Genomic DNA, 21,169 nt, shown 5'->3' on the forward strand with positions numbered 1-21,169 from the left:
GTGTGAGATGGTACACCCGTTCGCCACTGTCTGTGTGTGAGATGATACATCCATTCCCCACTGTCTGTATGTGCTCGATGGTACACCCATTCCCACTATCTGTGTGGCTTAGATTCTCTGTCCATTCCCCACTCTCTTTGTGTGTTAGATGGTACACTCAATGTCACTTTCTGTGTTTTAGATGATACACCAATTCCCACTGCCTCTGTGTGTTATTCTGGTACACCCATACCCTACTGTCTGTTAGATGGTATACCCATTCCCCACTGTCTGTGTGTGTTAGATTCTATGCCCATTCCTCACTGTCTGTATGTGTGTGAGATGGTACATCCATTCCCACTGTCTGTATGTGTTTTGGATGGTACACCCATTCCCATTGTCTGTGTGTATGAGATGGTACACCCATTCCCACTGTGTGTGTGAGATGGTACACCCATTCGCCACTGACTGTGTGTTTTACATGGTACACCCATTCCCCGCTATCTGTGTGTGCGATTGTACATCCATTCCCACTCTCTGTGTGTGTTAGATGGTGCACCCATTCCCCACTGTCTGTGTGTGTTAGATGGTACACCGATTCACACTGTCTGTATGTGTAAGATGGTACACTCATTCCCACTGTGCGTGTGTGTTAGACTGGTACACCCATTTCCTACTATCTGTGTGTGTCAGACGCTACTCCCATTCCCCACTGTCTGTGTGTTAAACAGTACGCCACTAACCCACTGTCCATGTGCTAGATGGTACACCCATTCCCACTGTCTGTGTGTGTTAAATGGTACACCCATTCTCACTGTATGTTATAGATGGTACACCCATTCCCACTGTCTGTGTTATATGGTACACCCATTCCCACTGTCTGTATGTGTGTGAGAGGGTACACCCATTCGCCAACTGTCTGTGTGTGTGAGATGGTACACCCATTCCCATTGTCTGTGTGTGTTAGATGGTATACCCATTTCCACTGTCTGTGTTTGAGATGGTACACCCATTCCCACTGTCTGTGTGTGAGATGGTACACCCAATCGCCACTGTGTGAGAGATGATACATCCATTCCCCACTGTCCATGTGCTCGATGGTACACCCATTCCCACTGTCTGTGTGGCTTAGATTCTATGTCCATTCCCCACTGTCTTTGTGTGTTAGATGGTACACTCATTCTCACTGTCTGTGTGTTTTAGATGGTACACCAATTCCCACTGTCTGTGTTATTCTGGTACACCCATTCCCTACTGTCTGTGTCTGTTAGATGGTACACCCATTCCCCACTGTCTGTGTGTGTTAGATTCTATGCCCATTCCCCACTGTCTGTGTGTGTTACTCTGGTACACCCATTCCCTACTGTCTGTTAGATGGTACACCCATTCCCCACTGTGTGTGTGTGTTCGATGGTACACCCATTCCCCACTGTGTGTGTGTGTTAGATGGTACACCCATTCCCCACTGTGTGTGTGTGTTAGATGGTACACCCATTCCCCACTGTGTGTGTGTGTTCGATGGTACACCCATTCCCACTGTGTGTGTGTGTTCGATGGTACACCCATTCCCCACTGTGTGTGTGTGTTCGATGGTACATCCATTCCCCACTGTGTGTGTGTTCGATGGTACATCCATTCCCCACTGTGTGTGTGTGTGTTCGATGGTACATCCATTCCCCACTGTGTGTGTGTGCCTGGAGTGGGGAATGGGTCTACCAGTCTCTCCCTCACTGGAGGACGAGTGTATCAGTGCGTATGATGAAGAAGGAGCAGTATCAGTTTAGGGGGTGGAGGAGTGGGGGGAGTGGGGTAAAGCCTTGAAGGTAGACCAGCCTGACTGAATTGTGCAGCACACCCGATGGGCCGAATGGCGGCTCCTACCTTTGCAGTCGTGCCTTCGCCGATCTGTGCGGGTAACGCGATTGGCTCCTCCTTGCCCTCATGGCAAGCCACCCCACCCCTCGAGGGCAGTTAGGGCCGGGCATGAGGATCTGTGACCCTGATTGTGGATTGTTTCACCTCCCCCACACCCCCCGTCACCAGCTGCCCACACGGTGGCCCAGACAGACATCTGAGAGTCGTTCATTTATTATTATTAAAACATTTTCGGTTTCCAACGTACAACGGGTGGGAACCTGAAGTTCAGGTGGGCACGGAAGTGGGGGGGCCGAGCCCTGCAGCGATAGCCCCCCAGGCGTTTGCCAAGGTTCAGTCATCAGGGCATTGACGGAGCAGGCACATGTTCCACGGGGTCGTGACCCCAGAGCGGGGAGGTTAACAATCACCGGTCGGTTTCCGAGTCCGCATTGCCCTGTCCCACTGAACGGGGGCCAATTCCCTCTCCTGCTCCAGAGAGGGCGGGGAGACATGACGCTGCCAGGGGAGTGACCCCCCACCCCGTTCACACGGCCGAGGTGTGTGAGAGCTGACCCGGGAGGAGGAGGGATCTCCGGCCGGGATTGGTTGCTCCACTCCCCCGCAGAATTCCCGACGGAGCTTCCGGAGCCGTGACTGGACAGGGTTCGGCCTCCTTCAGGCGGGGTCCGGAGGGTTTTGCAGGAAGGGAAGGGTGGGGGGGGGGGGGGGGGGGGTGGGGGTGGGGGAGGTCATCTGGTCAATATTCAGGAGATGGTCAGACTTGCTGCCATTCTCCTCCTACTCCAACCACCTCCCTTACCCATCCCCCCTTCGGCCCACTCCCACAGGCACCAGTGTCCATCCAGAGAGTAACCAGCCACTCCGAGAATGACCACTGTCCATCTAGAGAGTGACCAGCCACTCCCACAGTCACCAGTGTCCATCCAGAGAGTAACCAGCCACTCTGAGAATGACCTCTGTCCATCTAGAGAGTGACCAGCCACTCCCACAGTCACCAGTGTCCATATAGAGAGTGACCAGCCACTCCCAGAGAGGCTGTTACCTATCTAGAATGTGACCAGTCATTCCCAGAGTGACCATTGTCCATTTAGAGAGTGACCAGCCACTCCCAGAGTGACTAGTGTCCACCTGGAGAGTGACCAGCCACTCCCAGAGTGACCAGTGTCCATCCAGTGTCGATCCGAGAGAGAGTGGGGTACCTGGGCAGTCTGGGATTGGTCATCCCAGGAGGAAGCACACCCCCTCTCACTGCACCAATGAGGCATGATGGGAAATTGGTCAGGCAGAGTGGACAGTCAGTGACCAGACCAATAAGGAGTGGGATAGGACCGCACAGGATTGGTCATCACTGGATCCCGCACAGATCCCGTCTGCTGCCTGATCCTCCGAGCAATGTCAAAGGTCAGGGTCAGGGAGCTGAGTAGGGGTGGGGGTAAGCTCTTTGAGGTCATCACGTCCCGTCCAAACCTCCCCCTTGCCCCTCCCACAGCTCTGTCCTGCCCTGGGGTGGGGTGGAATCTGGAGCCTGATTAGACTCAGAACGAAGGGCTTTTTCCTCACAGCCAGGGCCTGTCCCCAGACAGCGGGGCCTGTGTTGGGATTCATGTCGAGCTGGGAGCAACGATGACCTTCCTGAACAGGGTCTGGGGTTCTGGGTTGAATCAGCACGTCCAGCTCCCTCATTCACGGGAGGGTTGGGGAGGGGGGCTCCAGATCCACCAGTGCACAATCTTAATCTTCAAAAACCGAGTATCTGGGCTCCAAAATCTTTCTGCTGCCAGTGAATGGACTCATAATTAGAACAAAGCTGCTCCCCACTGGATTGGCACCACATCCAGAAACATCCCCTCCCTCCCCCTCACCGACGCTCAGTTGTGTCCCAGCTACACGACGTCCCGCAGAAATTCACCAAAGATCCTCAGGCAGCACCTTCCAAACCCACGGCCACTTCCATTGGGAAGGACCAGGGGACAGCAGGTACATGGGAACACCAGCCCCCCCCCCCCCCCCCACCCTCTGAAAGTTCCCCTCTGAGCCCCTTGGGAATATAACGGCCGTTTCTTCACTGTCGCTGGGTCAGAATCCTGGAATTCCCTCCCTCAGGGCATTGTGGGTCTACCCACAGCACGTGGGCTGCAGCCATTCAAGATGGCGGCTCATCCCCACCTTTTCAAGGGGGGGGGCAATTAGGGACGGGGCGATAAGAGCTGGGCCCAGCCAGCGATGCCCACGCCTTGTGAACGAACAGACTCGAAATTACGTCGGCCTCCTGATACTTTGCTTCGGGTTCTGTACGTGGGTGTCAGACTCAGGGAGAAGTGAGGTGGGGGAGCTGTATGAAAATGGCAGGGGTGGGGGATACGTGATTCCTATAAAAACCTCGACATGGGACGGGGAGGGGGTCCCGTTCTAACGCCCGTTAGTGCCTGCAGTTTGGAACGGAGGACAAGTGGGTCATTGCTTGTTGTGAGTTGGTCTGTTCGACAGAGACACTGTACAGTGTCGGCCTGTTCACGGTCTGAACACAGGAGTTGGCAAGGAACAGTAGGAGAGCTGAGTGTGGGGTGAGGGTGGGTGGGGGGTGCAAATGTATAGAATGGGGTCGGGCTGGGCAGTTGGGGGCATGAAACAGCAAGGGGACCACGGCAGAGGGGTGAGAGAGGGCAGGGGTCAGGGCAGGGAGGTCAGAGGTCAGGGCGGGGAGGTCAGAGAGGACAGGGGTCAGGACAGGGGCGGTCAGAGAGGACACGGGTCAGGGCAGGGAGGTCAGGGGTCAGGGTGGGGGAGTGTCAGAGAGGGCAGGGGTCAGGGCAGGGAGGTCAGAGGGCAGAGCAGGGGGGTCAGAGAGGGCAGGGGTCAGGGCAGGGAGGTCAGAGGTCAGGGGAGGGGGTCAGAGAGGGAAGGGGTCAGGGCAGGGAGGTCAGGGCCTACTCGATTTCCAGGATGAGGTCATCGCCTTCGAGGTGCATGTCGCGGGTGACGTAGATCTTCTTGACGGTGCCTGACATTGGGGAGTTCACCACCGTCTCCATCTTCATGGCACTGAGCACACACAGCTGCTTCCCCTTCTCAATCCGGCTGCCCTCCTTCACCTTAATATCCAGCACCTTGCCTGGCATCGGAGCCCCGATCTGACCCTTCACATCCTTCAGCGCCTTCGGGTGGAAGTGCATCTCCTGTGGGACAGGAGGGCGACGGACAGCCAGACAGAGACGGAAAGGGAGAAGACAGGGATGGGGAGAGGGAGGGATTGAGAGGGGCAGAGCGAGAGAAAGGGAAGGAGAGAGGGATGGGGAGAGAGAGGGATGGAGAGAGAGAGGGATGGGGAGTTGAAGGGATGGGGAGAGGGAGGAATGGGGAGAAAAAGGGATGGGGAGAGGGACAGAGAGAGATAGGGAGAGAGGGATGGGAGAGAGAGGGATGGGAGAGAGAGGGATGGGAGAGAGAGGGATGGGAGAGAGACAGAGGGGGATGGGGACAGAGAGGGATGGAGAGAGAGAGGGATGGGGAGAGGGAGGGATGGAGAGAAAAAGGGATGGGGAGAAAAAGGGATGGGGAGAGGGACAGAGAGAGATAGGGAGAGAGGGATGGGGAGAGAGGGATGGGGACTTGAAGGGATGGGGAGAGGGAGGAATGGGGAGAGGGAGGAATGGGGAGAGAGAGAGAGATGGGGAGAGAGAGAGAGATGGGGAGAGGGAGAGAGATGGGGAGAGGGAGAGAGATGGGGAGAGGGAGGAATGGGGAGAGAGAGAGAGATGGGGAGAGGGAGAGAGATGGGGAGAGGGAGAGAGATGGGGAGAGGGAGGAATGGGGAGAGAGAGAGAGATGGGGAGAGGGAGAGAGATGGGGAGAGGGAGGAATGGGGAGAGAGAGAGAGATGGGGAGAGGGAGAGAGATGGGGAGAGGGAGAGAGATGGGGAGAGGGAGGAATGGGGAGAGGGAGGAATGGGGAGAGAGAGAGAGATGGGGAGAGGGAGAGAGATGGGGAGAGGGAGAGAGATGGGGAGAGGGAGGAATGGGGAGAGGGAGGAATGGGGAGAGGGAGGAATGGGGAGAGAGAGAGATGGGGAGAGGGAGAGAGATGGGGAGAGAGAGAGAGATGGGGAGAGGGAGAGAGATGGGGAGAGGGAGAGAGATGGGGAGAGGGAGGAATGGGGAGAGAGAGAGATGGGGAGAGGGAGAGAGATGGGGAGAGAGAGAGAGATGGGGAGAGGGAGAGAGATGGGGAGAGGGAGAGAGATGGGGAGAGGGAGGAATGGGGAGAGGGAGGAATGGGGAGAGGGAGAGAGATGGGGAGAGAGAGAGAGATGGGGAGAGGGAGGAATGGGGAGAGAGAGAGAGATGGGGAGAGGGAGAGAGATGGGGAGAGAGAGAGAGATGGGGAGAGAGAGAAATGGGGAGAGGGAGAGAGATGGGGAGAGAGAGGAATGGGGAGAGGGAGAGAGATGGGGAGAGAGAGAGAGATGGGGAGAGAGAGGAATGGGGAGAGGGAGGAATGGGGAGAGGGAGGAATGGGGAGAGGGATAGAGAGGAATGGAGAGGGACATAGAGGGATGGGGAAAGGGAGGGATGGGGACAGAGAGGGAAGGAGAGATCAAGAGGGGCAGAGCGAGAGAAAGGAAAGGGGAGAGGGATGGGGAGAGGGACAGAGAAGGATGGAGAGTGAGGAATGGCGAGAGGGACGAAGAGAGAGAGAAGGGGAGAAAGAGAGAGAGAGAGAGAGAGAGACCAAGAAGGGCAGAGTGAGAGAGAAAGGGAAGGAGAGATGAAGAGAGAGAGTGGAAGACGGACAGAGGGGGAAAGAGAGATGGAGTGGTGTAGGAGAGTGGGAGAGGGGGTGAAAGGGTTAGAGAGATGGAGCAAAGTCAGGGAGGAGAGTGAGACAGACAGACGAGAGAGAATTGGAGTGGGAGAGACAGAATAGGAGAGGGGGGGAGGGGGGTGAGGATCAGAGAGAGAGGGAGGGAGACAGAGAGGGAAGGAGAGAAAGAGGGAGTGTGTGGACGAGGGAGGGAGAAAGCGGAAGCAGAATGGTTAGTGTTCCGAACTGCCCTCACCTCCGCGCCCAACTTGAACCATGTCACCCCCAGGCGCCATTAGGAACACCGGCATTAGGGGCAGCTAGAGGCCATTCTGCCCCTCCAGCCTGTCCCACCATGCTGTAAATTCACGCCCGGTCAGAATGTGGCCTCAATTCTACCCCCTCTTTCTCTCGGGACAATAAATGCTCTGCCAAAGGACGAATAAAAAAGACCCACTTTCCGCCTGATCCCTGTGTCCTCCCGTTCCTCGAGGGAAGCACAGGGCCCAGGCGATGATACATTTAATGGTGGAGATTCCACACCAGTCTGGGAAAGCGAAATCCGAAGATTCACAATCGCAGGGGAGAATTCCGTTCCCCCCGCTCCCACTCGCGATGAATGAGATTGTGTCCATTCATCAAACCCCAGACAGAGGACCATCCTGCCTTGGCCTGTCCACTCGAGTGAAGACATTTATAGGTGTCTCTGAGGTTCCCCCTCCTCATGAGTCTAAAACACCCCAGTCAGTACAGCCCGAAACCGATCCAGTCTCTGTTCATACTTCAGTCCTGCCAACCCAAGGTTCACTCTGGGAAACCTTTCCTGTACTCCCTCATAGTGGTCCGACAGCGCGGCACTCCCTCGGTACTGACCCTCCGACAGTGCGGCACTCCCTCAGCACTGACCCTCCGACAGTGCGGCACTCCCTCAGCACTGACCCTCCGACAGTGCGGCACTCCCTCAGCACTGACCCTCCGACAGTGCGGCACTCCCTCAGCACTGACCCTCCGACAGTGCGGCACTCCCTCAGCACTGACCCTTTGACAGTGCGGCACTCCCTCAGCACTGACCCTTCGACAGTGCGGCACTCCCTCAGTACTGACCCTCCGACAGTGCGGCACTCCCTCAGCACTGACCCTCTGACAGCACAGCGCTCCCTCAGCACTGACCCTCTGAGAGGGCTGTTCTGATAGTGGTTTTAGTGCGCACTTTCTTTGCCAGGTGGACTCCTGCCCACAGTGAGACCGACTGGACTGCAGACAGTGATGATGCACTTTCTCCAGGGCGGGGGAGAATTGCCTGTTCCATGGTTGGGCACCAGGTGGCAGTGGAGCACCAGGACAGTGGTGCTCCTGTTCCCTGGAGAAGGGAGAGCGGTCTGTGAGCTGTTTCTCTGTCTTTGTCCGTGAGGTTTGAACCTGCTCTGAGCCCCAGCACCTCAACCCTCACCATGTCACTGCCTGTGGGCGGCATTCCTGTCTGTAAAACACACACTGAAACCCACCCAGGACGTCAGAAACACTCACAGACGGCTGCTTCTCACTGCGAGTGGGACATCTCACCTGGTGCAACATTGCAATTACAAATACAGGCCATGAATACAAGGGCAGGTGGCAGCCATTCAGCCCCTTTAACTGAATCTATCATTCTAGCAGAATTCGGCCAATTAGTGGCACATCCCCCCGCCCTGTTGAAAATTCTTTATCCATGATTTCTGATCTTTTCATAAACTCAGCTCTATACATGTCCCCAGGCCCCACACCCCCTCCCTATCTCTGTAACCCCCTCCAGCCCCTACACCCCCTCCCTATCTCTGTAACCCCCTCCAGCCCCTTACACCCCCTCCCTATCTCTGTCACCCCTCCAGCCCCTACACCCCCTCCCTATCTCTGTAACCCCCTCCAGCCCCTACACCCCCTCCCTATCTCTGTAACCCCCTCCAGCCCCTTACACCCCCTCCCTATCTCTGTCACCCCTCCAGTCCCTACACCCCCTCCCTATCTCTGTAACCCCCTCCAGCCCCTACACCCCTCCCTATCTCTGTAACCCCTCCAGCCCCTACACCCCCTCCCTATCTCTGTAACCCCTCCAGCCCTTACACCCCCTCCCTATCTCTGTCACCCCTCCAGCCCCTACACCCCCTCCCTATCTCTGTCACCCCTCCAGTCCCTACACCCCCTCCCTATCTCTGTAACCCCTCCAGCCCCACACCACCTCCCTATCTCTGTAACCCCTCCAGCCCCACACCCCCTCCCTATCTCTGTAACCCCCTCCAACCCCTACACCCCTACCCTATCTCTGTAACTCCCTCCAGCCCCTACACCCCCTCCATATCTCTGTAACCCCCTACACCCCCTCCCTATCTCTGTAACCCCTTCCAGCCCCTACACCCCCTCCCTATCTCTGTAACCCCCTCCAGCCCCTACTCAATGTGACAATGACTGATCTGTGTATATTCTCCATAAAGCTACCTTTGACCCATAATGCTGAAAGCTTTAGCTTAGACAGGAATGTATCTATTGCCGATCTGAAATTGGATTTAACTGGGATTATGTTGGTTCTCCCTCTCCAGCGACCAATCAGCTTCCTCCCCTGATCCCTGTTGTACCCTGCAATCAGTTCCCCTTCTGTCAAGATCCTGAGGTTTACCATAGACCATACGTTCGACTGGACCTGTCATTATTAACGCAGCCGACAACACCGGGTCAGAAGCTGGGAATACTGCGGTGAGTAACGCCCCTCCTCAGAACCGGTCCATCATCAACACATCAGGAGGGTGAGGGAACACTCCCCTCTCGCCCCTGGATGGAGGGGGGCAGCTCCAACAACACTCGAGAAGCTCGACACCATCCAGGACATAGCAGCCCCCACTCAACACCCCCCTCCCTCCCTCACCGGCGCTCAGTGTGTACCATCTACACGGTGCCCTGCAGTAATCCACCAAAGATCCTCAGGCAGCACCTTCCAAACCCACGACCACTTCCATCGGGAAGGACATGGGAACACCAGCCCTTGCATTTTTCCCCTCTGAGCCACCCACCGGTCACTGTTCTCCCGACCCTCGGTTTGAACTGCAGTCGGGCCTACATTCAGAGGAGGGTGTCGGAGCCTCTATTCCGCGCCCCCACCCCACGGCCCACTCACCTTCATAGCCTGAGTGTCCTTGACCAGCACTGAGCGAAGCTGACCGTTCATCTCAAAGAACACTTCCCTCTGCCCGGCCATGTTCAGGTCTCCCAGCGCGAGGGCTTTAATGTGGAGTGTCTTCCCTCTCTCCAGCTCAACCTGGGAAGGAAAGGTCACGTCAAACAACCTGCTGTGAGCATCCTGCACTTCCCTGGGTGTCCGGCTCCTGTGATGTGATTTGCTGTCTCTTCGAACGGCGATCTCTCCACCAATTTTGCATTGTTTCTCTCTCTTTGGCCACTATCGCAACTTCAACCCCATTTCCTTTTTTTTAAAAGAGTCATCAAGGCCGATAGTGTTGGAATCAGGCCCTTTGGCCCAACCTTTCCATGCTGTCCAGTGTTCACAACCAATCCAGTCCCTACCTATCCCATTCTGCTGCAAATGTTTCTCAAGTGACCGAGTTTCCCTCACCTCCACCACCACCTGCAAGAGAAAGTGGGGACTGCAGATGCTGGAGATCAGTGCCGAGAGCGCTGGAAAAGCGCAGCAGGTCAGGCAGCAGCCAAGGAGCAGGAGAGTCAACGTTTTGGGCATAAGCCCTTCCTCAGGAATGCGTCGACTCTCCTGCCCCTCGGATGCTGCCTGACCGGCTGTGCTTTTCCAGCGCCACACTGTTTGACTCCAACACGACTCATGCCAGTCAGTTGCCCTGGGTGTGAAAAGGATGACCTCTCTTTGGATCTCTCCCCTCTCACTTTCAGTCCATGATGTCTAGTTTCAGACATCTCCATCCTGGTGAAAAGCTACACGATTTATACCTTTTTCTGTTCACGACGGTGTCAATTCTGCTCTTCAGATACATGGACAATTTAGCACGGCCAATCCACCCGAACCTGCACATCCCTGGGCACTATGGGACAATTTAGCACGGCCAATCCACCCAAACCTGCACATCCCTGGGCACTATGGGACAATTTAGCATGGCCAATCCACCCTAACCTGCACATCCCTGGGCACTATGGGACAATTTAGCACGGCCAATCCACCCGAACCTGCACATCCCTGGGCACTATGGGACAATTTAACACGGCCAATCCACCCTAACCTGCACATCCCTGGGCACTATGGGACAATTTAACACGGCCAATCCACCCTAACCTGCACATCCCTGGGCACTATGGGACAATTTAACACGGCCAATCCACCCTAACCTGCACATCCCTGGGCACTATGGGACAATTTAACACGGCCAATCCACCCTAACCTGCACATGTTTGGACTGTGGGAGGGGGGAGGAAACCACGGGGAGAACGTGCAAACTCCACGCATTTGTTAGAATGCTGGAATCGAACCTAGTTCCCTTGCGCTGTGAGGCAGCGGTGCTAACCACTGAGCCACCGTACCACTGCCCCTCTTGGGATACTGACAACTGATAAACTCAGTTTAGTGCTGAGTATTTGTGGCACCCAGCACTCAGGCCACACAATGCAATGACGATCTCCAATAAGAGACAACCGAACCACCACTCCAGCTCGAGTCTCCACATAAACACAGTGGCTGCAGGAGCAGGTCAGAGGCTGGGAATACTGCGGGAAAATACTGCGGGAAAACCTGTCAGCCAGGCACAGGTCAGGAGGGCGTGGAGATATTCCCCACCTGGCCCGGCAACTTCCCCTCCGAGCCACTCCCCATCCCGACTTGGAAATGAATCACATCTTCCTCCACGGTCGCTGGGTCAGAACCCGGGAACTCTCTGCCCTGGGGCATTGTGGGTTCACCCACAGCACATGGACTGCAGTGATTCAAGATGGCGGCTCACCTCCCCCACCTTCTCAAGGTGGGGGGAGGAGCAAGAATGGGCAATGAATACAGCACCCACTTCATATGAACAAGAGCTGAGAGAGATGGAGGATGGTGACTTTATCTTGTATTGGATAAGACATGAACGCAGATTCTAAATAAACATATCACTCACTCTAATTGGTGTCTCCTCCAGTCCCAGCCTGCTCTTGCTAATGAAATCAAAATCTTCGCTTTAATGATGTGCTTCATGAATACACAATTTCTCCTCCTCCAATTGGTCGCTTGACTGACTTCCAGAGTGATTGGTGATTATTAAACCCCCCCAAAAGGGCCTCAGTCCTGGATCCCTCAATCCAGTGAACAGGTCAACACTCTTAATGTCATCTCACCCTCAGATACAGAGTAAAACTCCCTCTACACTGTTCCCCCATCAAACACTCCCCAGGACAGGGATAGCACGGGGTTAGATACAGAGTAAAGCTCCCTCTACACTGTTCCCCCATCAAACACTCCCCAGGACAGGGACAGCACAGGGTTAGATACAGAGTAAAGCTCCCTCTACGCTGTCTCCCATCAAACACTCCCCAGGACACGGCCACAGGCCTGGGGCAGCACGGTGGCACAGTGGTTAGCACTGCTGCCTCACAGCCCCTGAGACCCAGGTTCAATTCCCGCCTCAGGCGACTGACTGTGTGGAGTTTGCACGTTCTCCCCGTGTCTGTGTGGGTTTCCTCCGGGTGCTCCGGTTTCCTCCCACAGTCACAAAGATGTGCGGGTCAGGTGAATTGGCCAGGCTAAATTGCCCGTAGTGTTAGGTAAGGGGTAAATGTAGGGGAATGGGTGGGTTGCGGGTCGGTGTGGACTTGTTGGGCCGAAGGGCCTGTTGCCACACTGTGAGTACTCTAATCTAAGGACAGGGACAGCAGGGTGTTAGATACAGAGTAATGGTCACTCTTCGAGACTGTGAGTCAATCCCCTGTGCGTGGCTCGACAAGCCTGGAGAAAGTGGGAAAATATCACTTGTGCTTCCGTTTCTGTGTGTGCCAACTGTCTGGGGTTTTCCTGCCAGTTCCAAGTGTAAATCACAAAACCCTTCTTTTAAAAAGGGTTAGCTGTTAACAATGGTGATAGCTGGACAATATGCTGAAGGTGTTAGCCCCCTGTGTTCTCTGTCTATAACCTGATGTTTAGATTGTTTCTAATCTAAAAAGTGAGATAACAGTTTTACATAAATTCCTGCAGTGTTTGAGCTCAGAGTTCTACATGACTGTGTGCAGTTTTTGAGCAAAGTGCAATGTAACCCTGCAAGTACAAATTCACCCCACAGAATATATGTGTGCATGTGGGTCTTTGTGTGTGTGTGTATGGGTCTGTCTGTCTGTCTGGGGTGGGGTGTGTGTGTGTGTGTGTCTGTCTGGGGTGGGGTGTGTGTGTGTGTGTGTGTGTCTGTCTGTCTGGGGTGGGGTGTGTGTGTGTGTGTGTCTGTCTGTCTGTCTGGGGTATGGTGTGTGTGTGTGTGTGTGTCTGTCTGGGGTGGGGTGTGTGTGTGTGTGTGTGTCTGAGGTGGGGTGTGTGTGTGTGTGTCTGTCTGTCTGGGGTGGGGTGTGTGTGTGTGTGTGTGTGTCTGAGGTGGGGTGTGTGTGTGTCTGTCTGTCTGTCTGAGGTGGGGTGTGTGTGTGTGTGTGTGTCTGTCTGGGGTGGGGTGTATGTATGTGAGTGTGTGTGTGTGTATGTGAGTGTGTATGTGTGTAGTGCATTGGTGATCACCTGTAATGTGACATGACCCAAGGTCCTGGTTGAGGCCCTCCCTATGGGTACCGAACTTAGCTATCAGCCTCTGCTCGGCCACTTTCCTCTGCTGCCTGTCCCGAAGTCCACCTTGGAGGATGGTCACCCGAAGGTCCGAGGCTGTATGTCCTGGACCACAGGAAAGTGGCCGAGCAGAGGCTGATAGCTAAGTTCGGTACCCATAGGGAGGGCCTCAACCAGGACCTTGGGTCATGTCACATTACAGGTGATCACCATTGCACTACACACACACACACACACACACTCACACACGGACACAGGTACACACAGACGCGCACATAGACACCCACACATACGCGTATAGACACACACACTCCCACACGCACCCCCTCACAGACTTAAGACACTCTGCACTCACTACACACACACACACACACACACACACACACACACACACACACACACACACACACACACACACACAAAAACCCACATGCACACATATATTTTGTGGGGTGAATTTGTACTTGCAGAGTTACATTGCACTTTGCTCAAAAACTGCACACAGTCATGTAGAACTCTGAACTCAAACACTGCAGGAATTTATGTAAAACTGTTACCTCACTTTTTAGATTAGAAACAATCTAAACATCAGGTTATAGACAGAGAACACAGGGGGCTAACACCTTCAACATATTGTCTAGCTATCACCATTGTTAACAGCTAACCCGAGAATGCAACTTTTTAAAAAGAAGGGTTTTGTGATTTACACATGAAAGAAGTGAAACTATCACTGTATTCTAACAGATGAAAGGCTTAACAGACAATCAATGTTTCAATGTATAATTTCAGTTACATCACACTGCAAATGTTTGCTATAAATTCTGTGTTACCATCGAGCCCTCCACAACCACCTGATGAAGGAGCATCGCTCCGAAAGCTAGTGTGCTTCCAATGAAACCTGTTGGACTGTAACCTGGTGTTGTGTGATTTGTAACTTTGTCCACCCCAGTCCAACATTGGCATCTCCAAATCCTGAATTCAATGTTTTCACATTTTCACACAAGCTGTCCACTGCAATCCCTGAATCCCTCAGCAGTGTCCCGGGAATTGTGGTGAGATGGGAAAAGGGAGCTAAGGGGCAACTTTTTCACGCAGAGGGTGGTACACGTGTGGAATGTGCTGTCAGAGGAAGTGGTGACAACATTTAAGAGGCATCTGGATGGGGACATGGGGAGAGTCGAAGGGTGTGTTGCTGGAAAAGCACAGGCAACTTCCGAGGAGCAGGAGAGTCAGCGTTTTGGGCATAAGCCTTTCATCAGGAAGGTGGGGGGGAAGGTGGCGCCGAGAGGTAAATTGGGAGCTGGGGTGGCGGGAGTGAGGGAGCTGGCAAGGCGATTGGTCAATGCAGCGGTTGGGTGATGGTGATTGGTTGGAGTGGAGGGTGGAGCGCAGAGCTGGGAAGGAAGATGGACAGTGAGGACAGTTAAAGAGGGCGGAGGGGGAGTTGGATAGTTGGATCAGGGAGGAGGTGGGGGGATGGGGGAGGGGAGATGAGGAAACCAGCGATGCCTCCTCCCTTCCCTCCATCCAAGGCCCCAAAGGATCTTTCCACGCCTCATCGACTGTGTCCGTTGCTCTCGATGAGGTCTCCTCTACATTGGACAGACATGACGCCAACTGGTGGAACGTTTCAAAGAACATCTCTGGGACACACGCACCAAACAACCCCACCGCCATTTGGCCGACCACTTCAATTCCCCCTCCCCCTCCCCCAAGGACACACAAGTCCTCCACCGCCAAACCCTCACCAACTGACCCCTGGAGGACGGACGCCTCACCTTCTGCCTTGGGACCTCCCAATCACGCGGCATCAACATCGACTTCACCAGCTCCCTCATCTCCCCTCGCCCCCTCCCTCCCCCGCAGATCCAACCCTCCAATGCCCCCTCCGCCCTCTTGAACTGTCCTTCCTGTCCACCTTCCTTCCCACCTCCACCCTCCACTCTCCACTCCTACCTACCACCATCATCCCAACCCCCCACTACCTACATTGACCTATCGCCTCCCCAGCTACCTCACCCCCAGCCCCACCCTCTCATTTATCTCTCAGCCCCCTTCACTCCCACATTCCTGATGAAGGGCTGATGCCCGAAACGTCAATTCTCCTGCTCCTCGGATGCAGCTGTGTTTTTCCAGCACCACACCCGTGGACTCTGACCTCCAGCATCTGCACTTTCTCCACCGGGTGTATGGACAGGAAGGGGTTGGTAAGGTGGGAGTGGATATGGACCAAATGCTGGCAAATGGGCTGGTTAATGTAGGATATCTGGACGAGACGGGCCGAAGGGTCTGCTTCCGTGCTGTCCAACTCTAAATCCAATTGGGAATTCTGTCCTCTGAGTAACTAAAATACTGGCCCATGAACCAATGAGGAAAAGAGTTGCAGACAGCTGTGTCTAGGTCAGAGCCAGTGGGGCTGAATGGCCTCAGGGCTGCTGGCTCCGTTGTTGCTGGTCCCTCACCTGGAACATCTCGGCGATTTTGGGTCCCTCTAGGAAGAGGCGAGTGTTGAGGCACTCAACGGGTCCAAACTGAGCGGTGAAGTCCTTGAAGTCATCGAAGACTTTGGGATACATGGCGGCTGACATGACGTCCTCTGGCGTGATCTCGTCCACATGCCTGGCCCGGAGCTCCCTCTCCAGCTCCTCAAAATCCAGGGGCGAGAGGGAGGCTCCCGGGCGGCCCTCAATGCGGGGCAGGTCCTTCAGCACCTGAGGGAGGGAACACAAAAACACTCAGAGGGTCCCAGCTAGCATCAGATCAGAAACACAGCAGGTTCCAGAGAAACTCTCACAGCGAGAGAGACAGAGACAGAGAGAGAGAGAGAGACCCAGGGGGAGAGAGAGAGAGAGAGAGACAGAGAGAGACAGAGAGAGAGAGACCCAGGAAGAGAGAGAGCGAGAGAGACAGAGAGAGAGAGACCCAGCGAGAGAGAGACCCAGCGAGAGAGAGAGCGAGACCCAGGGAGAGAGAGAGAGAGAGAGAGAGACCCGGGGGAGAGAGAGAGAGAGAGAGAGAGAGACAGAGACAGAGAGAGAGCGAGAGAGAGAGTGAGACCCAGGGAGAGAGAGAGAGAGAGAGAGAGAGAGAGACCCAGTGACAGACAGAGAGAGTGAGAGAGAGAGAGCGAGAGAGACCCAGGGAGAGAGAGAGAGAGAGAGAGAGAGACCCAGGGAGAGAGAGCGAGGGAGAAAGAGAGACCCAGGGGGAGAGAGAGAGACCCAGTGACAGACAGAGAGCGAGAGAGAGAGAGAGAGAGAGAGAGAGAGAGAGAGAGAGAGAGAGACACCCAGGTGGAGAGAGAGAGAGAGAGAGATCCAGTGACAGACAGAGAGAGTGAGAGAGAGACCCAGTGGTAGACAGAGAGCGAGAGAGAGAGAGCGAGAGAGAGACCCAGTGACAGACAGCGAGAGAGAAAGAGAGAGAGAGAGAGAGAGACCTAGTGACAGACAGAGAGCGAGAGAGAGACCCAGTGAGAAAGTGAGAGAGAGAGACCCAGTGACAGACAGAGAGAGACCCAGTGACAGACAGAGAGCAAGAGAGAGAGAAAGAGAGAGAGTGAGACCCAGTAACAGACAGCGAGACAGAGAGACACCCAGGGAGAGACAGAGAAAGAGAGTGAGTGAGAAGAGAGAGACTGAGGGACAGAGAGAGAGAAAGAGAGAGACCCAGGGGGACACACACTCTCACACACTCACCACAACACACACGCACATACACACTCTCTCACACAGCCCTTACACACTCACACACAAACCCCCCCCCACACACACACACACACACCCTCACACAGCCCTCATACTCTCTCCCACACACTCCCTCACACACGCAGACACACACACTCACGCTCTCACACTGCCCTCACAAGGGCTGTTACCGCCACCAATGTATTATCAGCCACTAACGGTGCCCATGAGGAGCGATTCATGCCCCTGTGTGTGCCCTTCACCCAGTCCCCTGTCTGCCCTACTGCTGTTCTCTCTCTCTCTCTGGGCACCATCCCTACCTGTCGTTTACTCCTCCCTCCCACCCCAGCGTCCGCATATATGCCAACATTTTCCTAGCGACAATCAGTTCAGAGGAAGGGTCACTCGAGAACTCTGCTTTCTCTCTCTGCAGATGCTGCCAGACCTGCTGAGTTTTTCTATCAATTGCTGTTCTTGTCTGAAAGGCAGGAATGCCCAATTTCAATGTTTTCCACCAGAGCAAAGGATCCTGACGACCAATAGGGAATTCTAAGAGATGGGAACAGGAGCAGGCCATTCTGCCCCTCCTCAGCCATTCAATAGGATGGTGGCTGATCCGATATTCCTGCCCTTCCCCGTCACCCTTGATTCCCTGACTGATCACCAATCTATCACAGCCTTGAATATACTCACGGGATCGACTCCCGCAGCACACTGTGGCAATGAGTCCCAAAATCCCTCAGGGAGAGGACATTGCTCCTCATCTTTGGGACAGCACAGTGGCTCAGTGGTTAGCACTGCTGCCCCTCAACGCCACGGACCCAGGTTCGACTCCAGCCTCGGGGCAACTGTCTGTGTGGGTTTCCTCCCACAGTCCAAAGATAAGCAGGTTAGGGTGGATTGGCCGTGCTAAATTGTCCCATAGTGCCCAGGGATGTGCAGGTTAGGGTGGATTGGCTGTACTAAATTGCCCCATAGTGCCCAGGGATGTGCAGGTTAGGGTGGATTGGCCGTGCTAAATTGTCCCATAGTGCCCAGGGATGTGCAGGTTAGGGTGGATTGGCCGTGCTAAATTGTCCCATAGTGCCCAGGGATGTGCAGGTTAGGGTGGATTGGCCGTGCTAAATTGTCCCATAGTGTCCAGGGATGTGCAGGTTAGGGTGGATTGGCCGTGCTAAATTGTCCCATAGTGCCCAGGGATGTGCAGGTTAGGGTGGATTGGCCGTGCTAAATTGTCCCATAGTGCCCAGGGATGTGCAGGTTAGGGTGGATTGGCCGTGCTAAATTGTCCCATAGTGTCCAGGGATGTGCGGGTTAGGGTGGGACTGACCGTGCTAAATTGTCCCATAGTGCCCAGGGATGTGCAGGTTAGGGTGGGACTGGCCAGGCTAAATTGTCCCATCGTGTTGGGTGCATTAGTGAGGGGTAAATACAGGGTGGGGGAATGGGTCTTGTTGGGTTACTCTGCGCGGGGCCGGTGTGGACTTATTGGGCCGAAGGGCCTGTATCTAATCTGAAGTGGCCCCCTCCCTTTATTGTGAGACTGTGCCCTCTGGTCCTCGACCCTCCCATGAGGGGGAAGCATCCTCTCAGCATTGACCCTGTCAAGCCCCTTGAGAATCTGCTATGATTCAATGAGATCACCTCGTGTGCTTCTAGACTCCAGAGAGTCTAGTCCCAACCTGTTTACTCTTTGTTGTTAAGGCAGGGATCATCCCAGTGAATCTCCTCGGAGCTACCTCCCTTAAATAAGACAGACCGGGCACCTCAAACTGCCAAGGAACTCAAACTGACAGAGACATGTCTCTCTCATCGGTTGGGAGCGGGTCCCAGTGTGGCTTCCAGTCATCAGGCCGCACTACAACACCTCAAAATGGCTGCCTCTGCACTCGGGACGGTTCTGCACCTGCCACCCGGTCACCGGAACGCATCTGAGGGCCTGCCCTTGGCTCTGAGCCTTGCAGACGCAGGGCTGCGGCCTGTACGCTGGTGGCCAGGCTCAGATGATGCTGTTGCCGTCCAAAAAGCCAGACACAGGGACTGTGTATCTGGCAGGCGGTGGGGGGCAGTGACCTTCCGCTGAGAGATCACGCGAGCGGATTCGCCGAAATTTGATTGGTTCGGGCTCCAGCACCGCTACGATCTCAGTGAATGGTGGGGTTGAAATGAGTTGAATCCTACGCGCTGTCCCGGGCTCGATGAACTTCCTCCAAGAGTCTTTGATCTGACTGACTGACTCCCTCTGTCCCAATGTCCACAACATTTTGAGGGAGACAGATTTAGATTTTCACGACCATTTGTGTCAATCCTGATGTGATTCCAACCACCCTCCCACCCAAACCTCTCTGGAAAAGCCGGCTTTCAATCTTAATGCCATGTTCCCCGCACATTGTGGAATCCCTTCCAACAGCACAATGAGGAAATAATTCCTTGGTTCCCTCATGATTTATCTATTAACGGGATGTGGGTGTCGCTGGCCCAACATTTTCTGCCCCTTGAGAAAGAGGGTGGCAAGCCGCCATCTTGAACTGAAGTGGGTTCCATGTGCTGTGGGTCGACCCACAATGCCCTGAGGGAGGGAGACCAGGATTCTGACCCAGCCACATGGAAGGAACGGGGGGAGGGGGGGTGATATATTTCCGAATGGAATGGCTCGGAAGGAGAATGGGAGGTGTCGGAGGTCCCATGTATAGGCCAGACGAGTGGAATGGCGTTGCCCCACGAAGCAGAAGAGCGGTGGCCGTTCGGCCCCTCCGGCCCTGCTCTGCCAATCAATGGCTGATCTCATCTCGGTCTCAACTCTACTCTCTTGCCCCCACTCCCTTTAACCCGTTACTGTTTAAACGTCTGTCCGTCCCCTCACATTTACTCAGTACCCATCTCCCCACACACTCTGGGGACAGGGGGGAGGGCGAGTGGATTCCACAGATTCACCCCGCTTTGAAAGATTCCTCCCCACATCTGTGTTAAAGCCTGAAACGATCACCTCTCATTCTAGTTTGTTCCCCATGTGAGGAAACATCCTAATATTGTACAGACCTCCATTGGATCATTCTCTTGTTCCCATAAACACGAGGGAGCATTGGCTTAAACTGCTCCATCTCTCTACATAAGGAGCATTCACCCGCTGCCCGTGTTCAATCCTTTTAACGTTTTAATCACCTCAGTCAGATCACATTTCTCAATCCAATCAGAACCTCTCAATACGAGGGTCAGAAACCGACTCCCTCAGACAGAGGGAGGGAGGAGAGAGAGGGAGATGGAGAGGGAGGGAAGAAGGGAGAAAGAGGAGGAGAGAGAGAGAGAGAGAGAGGAGGAGGCAGAAAAGGAATGTGAGAGAGATGGAGATTGAGGGATGGGAAGAGAGAGAGACTGAGGGATGGAGAGTGGAGGAAGGAGAGAGAGAAAGGGAGGGAAGGAGACATAGAGGGAGGGAGGGAGAGAGATGGAGAGGAAGGGAAGGAGGGAGAGAGGAAGGGAAAGGGGCAGACAGAGTGAGGGAGAGAGAAAGAAATGGACAAGGAAGGAGGGAAGGAAAGAGAGCCGAAGGTAAGGAGAGAGAGAGAGACATGGAGAGAGAGAGAGGGGAAGAGAGAGAGGAAGGTAAAGAGAGGGAGAGAAATGGAGAGGGTGGGAGAGGGGAGGAGGGGAAGGGGAGAGAGAGGAAGGGAAAGGGAGAGAAGGGGAGAGAGAGGAAGGGAAAGGGAGAGAAGGGGAGAGAGAGGAAGAAAGGGGTGTGTGAGAGGGTGATAGGGAGAAAAAGAGAGGGAGGGAGAGGGAAAGGAAGGGAGGAGAGAGATGGAGAGAAAGGGAGATGGAGAGAGTGGGACAGGGAGGAGGAGAGAGGGGGGGAGAGAAAGAGTGAGGGAAAGAGGAGGAAGGAAAGAGAGTTTGTGAGAGAGGTAGGGAGAGCGAGAGAAAGGGGGAGGGAGAGGTGGGGGGGTTAGGGAGGGAGAGAGAGAGAGAGAGAGAGAGAGAGAGAGAGAGACAGAGAGACAGAGAGGGAGAGAGAGACAGAGAGAGAGGGAGAGAGGGAGACAGAGAGAGAGACACACAGAGAGAGAGGGAGAGAGAGAGAGA

The 21,169-nt window shown here is 54.6% G+C and overlaps 1 protein-coding gene across 4 annotated transcripts in view; it reads right to left on the bottom strand.

Moving 5' to 3' along the window:
• Positions 1 to 2,062: 2,062 nt before the first annotated feature.
• Positions 2,063 to 21,169, bottom strand: part of LOC132836369 (pyruvate carboxylase, mitochondrial-like) — a 721,522-nt gene continuing 702,415 nt past the window's right edge. For all 4 annotated transcript variants that reach the window (XM_060855868.1, XM_060855869.1, XM_060855870.1 and 1 more), the window contains 3 exons: positions 15,866 to 16,114; positions 9,804 to 9,944; positions 2,063 to 5,033 (listed from right to left, as the gene is read on the bottom strand). In XM_060855868.1, coding sequence (XP_060711851.1) covers positions 4,785 to 5,033; positions 9,804 to 9,944; positions 15,866 to 16,114 — 639 coding nt within the window. In that variant the 3' untranslated portion in view covers positions 2,063 to 4,784. The remainder of the gene's footprint in view (positions 5,034 to 9,803; positions 9,945 to 15,865; positions 16,115 to 21,169) is intronic.

The sequence above is a fragment of the Hemiscyllium ocellatum genome, chromosome 46 (assembly GCF_020745735.1).
Source record: "Hemiscyllium ocellatum isolate sHemOce1 chromosome 46, sHemOce1.pat.X.cur, whole genome shotgun sequence".
NCBI lineage: Eukaryota > Metazoa > Chordata > Chondrichthyes > Orectolobiformes > Hemiscylliidae > Hemiscyllium > Hemiscyllium ocellatum.